This window comes from Lagopus leucura, unplaced genomic scaffold, assembly GCF_019238085.1.
Source record: "Lagopus leucura isolate 7727_CA_CO unplaced genomic scaffold, USGS_WTPT01 Super-Scaffold_1, whole genome shotgun sequence".
Taxonomy (NCBI): domain Eukaryota; kingdom Metazoa; phylum Chordata; class Aves; order Galliformes; family Phasianidae; genus Lagopus; species Lagopus leucura.
The window spans coordinates 20,231,616-20,235,696 of record NW_024962250.1 but is presented as its reverse complement, the minus strand read 5'-3'; the positions used below and the strand labels follow the sequence as shown (position 1 = coordinate 20,235,696).

At 63.0% G+C, this 4,081-nt stretch overlaps 1 protein-coding gene across 1 annotated transcript; it reads left to right on the top strand.

Moving 5' to 3' along the window:
* FOXA1 (forkhead box A1) lies at positions 1–3,871 on the top strand. The gene is made up of 2 exons (XM_042867590.1): positions 1–436; positions 2,333–3,871. Exons 1-2 carry the CDS (start codon positions 365–367, stop codon positions 3,587–3,589), a joined length of 1,329 nt encoding a protein of 442 aa, XP_042723524.1. The 5' UTR covers positions 1–364; the 3' UTR covers positions 3,590–3,871.
* The last annotated feature ends 210 nt before the right edge of the window (positions 3,872–4,081 follow it).

Below are 4,081 nucleotides of genomic sequence, written 5' to 3'. Positions count from 1 at the left end.
CCCGAGGGGAGCCGCAGGCGAGGGGAGCTGCCTCGCTGGCAGGTGCATCTCCGGCTTTGTAGGTGCGAACGCCTTTGTGAGGCGGACAAATGGGGAGAGGAGGAGGAGGGTACTTTGTGCGACGTAAGATCCACATCAGCTCAACTCCACTCACATCCCAGCCGGCACTTCCTCACTTTCTCGACTGTCTCGCCCCGCACCACTCCCTGCCTCCTTTTTGACTTCATTATAGAGGCAATTTCGGCACTCCCGCCCCTCCTGGGAGCTGGCTTCCTGCTAGGTCGGCCTCCTGGGCTCTTTTCCTGCCACCCGTCGCTCGCTTGCAAGAGGGCTGGATGGTTACACCGGGCAGGTTGGTTCCATAATGTTAGGGACTGTGAAAATGGAAGGGCATGAGACCAGCGACTGGAACAGCTACTACGCCGACACGCAGGAGGTGAGCGAGTCCCAGGTCCGCTGTACCTCCGAGAGGGAGGTGAGGGGACCGGGGAGGGCCGGGGTGCGGAGGGGGGCAGTGAGAGGGGGGGATCGATTCGCACTGCGGCTCCCGCCAGCGCCATCGTGTCTCTCCTCGGCCAAGCCGCCCCGAGAAACTCCGCACCGCCCGCAGGAGAACCGGGGGGGCAGCGCTGAGCTCACCCCAGAGAACTCCTGGTTCGGAGCAGGGGACCGCTGCGTTGCCGTCCCACTCCCCACTGCATATGGCACGGCCACAGGGCGCGCCGGGCCGAGGGCAGCACACTCCCCACGCCTCCCCCCCCTCCCCTGGGGCCCCACGCTGCTGGCTGCCGCCGGGGCCTCACCTGTTAGAGCCGAGAGAAAAGAAAGGAAGAGAAAAAGAATAAATCGCCGTTTGTTCGGATTTTGCGAGACAGCCCGCCCGCGGTGGGCGCTGCTGCCCAGATACCGGCGGGCGGCGCTGCGGAGAGCGGCCGGGGAACCCGAAGGGGGCCCGGCCCGGCCGCCCGCCGCCGACCCGCGGCACCCGGCAGCTGCTTCCGGGCCCCCCCCGTGCTCCGGCGTGGTGTGAGAGGAGCGGCCCGAAGGCCGTTAGGAGAGGGCCGGGGAGCGCCGTGATCCAGGCCCCGGTATAGCCTGGCCTCTGCGGGGGTCCGCGAGGGAAAGCAGCGTGGCACCACCGCGGAAGAACCGGGAGCGGTGCCCGGGCAGGAGCCGCTTTAAGGAAGTGCGGGAGCCGCGAGGTGCGCACTGGCATTGCATCAGCGCACCCGGACACGGTGCCGTCCCCACGCCTGCAGGGCCGCACAGCTCTGTGTCACCCCACGGCCACCCCGTTGCCACGCCACTGTTACCTCGCTGCTACCCCCTCAGCGGGGAGAGCTCAGAGAAAAGGGGGGCATCCCCGTGGGGTGTCAATACCGCGCTCGTTTTTCCTCGCCACGCTCGTTGTCCACGCACCTTAAATTACACGACCTGCCCTTTTGCTGTTTTTTAGCCCCGCTCTTTTCTCCTCCTGTGCTACTGAACTGGAATCGCTGTTTGGGTGTGAGGTGGGAGCCCCGCTGCGTTGAGCCCTCTCGGATAATTACTGAGATCCTCCAAATTCAAACCGCATTGAGAAGTTCGCGGAATATGTAGGGAATAATGGGGAATGTTACAGAGCGCTTAACCCGCGCCTAACAACCTTTCCTCGGCCGCATTGCCTTTGTTCGAGGTGAACGGGAACGCGTTTCGCAGAGCCCTTCTCCCTCACGTGAAATCAGATGCGGACCCGGAACGCATATTCTGGGGGCTCCAGGTTCTGCATTTTGTGAGAGCGGTGAGGAGGGATCGGGCTGCGATACCCCACGTTGGGGGCTACAGAGAATCCCGTGCTTTGGGAGCCGGAGCTCGGCGTGCTTCGCGAAGGCTGGGGCGGTGGGTTTGAACTTTAAGCCCGACTCGGAAATGCGAACAGGGGCAGCTTTCCACAGGTACTATGTGCAGACAGAGCTGATGTTTTTTTTTTTTTTTTTCCCAAATATTTTTATTTGTGACAAGACACTATCTGTAGGAACAGAAATATAAATCAGCGCGGAGGGAGACCTTCATGCGGTTATTCCGGGAAAGTTTTCCCTAGCACACCGGCGTGCGCCCATAGATTGCAGTAATCGGACGGATTCAAACACGGGACACGGAGCCCGCAGAGCCCTGCAGCACTCGGGGCGACCAAGCTGAGGGCCCGCGGTGCCGGGGCTGGGCTCGGCGGCACAGAACGGTCTCTCTCCGTTCCCGTCACGAGGATTCGGGCTCTCGGCGATCGTCCTGGGCGGGTTCGGAGGCTCCGCGGTGCCGGGCTCCATGCTAACCCTCTCTCGTCTCGCTGCCCTAGGCCTATTCCTCGGTCCCCGTGAGCAACATGAACTCGGGGCTGGGCTCCATGAACACCATGAACACGTACATGAGCATGAACACCATGACGACCAGCGGCAACATGACCTCCGGCTCCTTCAACATGTCCTACGCCAACACGGGGCTGGGAGCCGGGCTGAGTCCCGGAGCGGTGGCAGCCATGCCGGCGGGCTCTGCGGGTGCGGTGAACGGGATGACGGCCGGCGTGGCGGCCATGGGCGCGGCGCTGAGCCCCGGAGGGCTGGGCGCCATGTCGGGGCAGCCGGCTGCCATGAACGGACTGGGCCCCTACGGCGGCATGAACCCCTGCGTCAGCCCTATGGCCTACTCGCAGTCCAACCTCGGCCGCACGCGGGACGCCAAGAGTTTCAAGCGGAGCTACCCGCACGCCAAGCCGCCCTACTCGTACATCTCTCTCATCACCATGGCCATCCAGCAGGCACCCAGCAAGATGCTGACGCTGAGCGAGATCTACCAGTGGATCATGGACCTCTTCCCCTACTACAGACAGAACCAGCAGCGCTGGCAGAACAGCATCCGCCACTCGCTCTCATTCAACGACTGCTTCGTCAAGGTGGCTCGCTCCCCCGATAAGCCCGGCAAGGGCTCCTACTGGACCCTGCACCCCGACTCCGGCAACATGTTCGAGAACGGCTGCTACCTCCGCCGCCAGAAGCGCTTCAAGTGTGAGAAGCCGGCGGGCGGCAAGGCCCCGTCGGAGGGCCGCAAGGACCAGACGTCCGCCTCGGGCTCCGGTTCTCCCCTGCCCCGCGCCCACGGAAAAGCGGCGCAGCCCGACGCCGCCGCCCCCCTGCCCGGCCCCAACCCAGCCGCCAGCCCCCAGCCCATGGACCACAGCGGCCCGAGCGCCGAACTGAAGCCCTCGGCCCCGGCCGCCGCCTCCTCGCTCGGCTCCGTGCCTGCCCTGGCATCCGTCCCGCACCCCCCGCATTCCCTGGCCCACGAACCCCAGCTGCACCTCAAAGGGGACCCCCACTACTCTTTCAACCATCCGTTCTCTATCAACAACCTCATGTCCTCCTCGGAGCAGCAGCACAAGCTGGACTTCAAAGCCTACGAGCAGGCGCTGCAGTACTCCTCGTACGGGGCTGCCATCCCCGGCGGGCTGCCCCTGGGCGGCGGCTCCATGGCGGCCCGCGGCAGCATCGAGCCCTCGGCGCTGGAGCCCTCCTACTACCAGGGGGTGTACTCCAGACCCGTGCTCAACACCTCGTAGCTCGCTGTATCGGGGCGCACGCCGTGCACAGGACTGTTACTTCCCGATGGTCGTGCGCTGTCTCTGTCCCGCATCCCCCCTCGCTGTACATATGCCCCGCACCCCGCAGGGTGTCACTGAAAAGAAATGGGTGAGCTTGTAAACTACTCGTTGTGCTTTCCGCCCCCTGCCCCGCTCTATAATCTCATGTAAGTTTACAAGGTATGTGGCAATACTTTACCAATACGGAGATGAAGAAGCGAGTAGAGATTTAAGGCTTTTTTTTTTTTTTTTTTTTTTTTTTTTTTTTAATTAAGAAGGCTTTGAAGGACAATACTGCTGTGAAGTAGCAACACACTAAGAGAATCTCTAAGCAACAAGAGGACTGTTTGCTCTCTCGGATCATCCTTTTGATACTTGCAAAACAAACCTCCGGCTCGGACAGCCGCACCCCGCACCCGGCCCAGCTGCAGCCCAGGGTCGGGACAGACACCCCCCGCCCCCCCCCCCCCC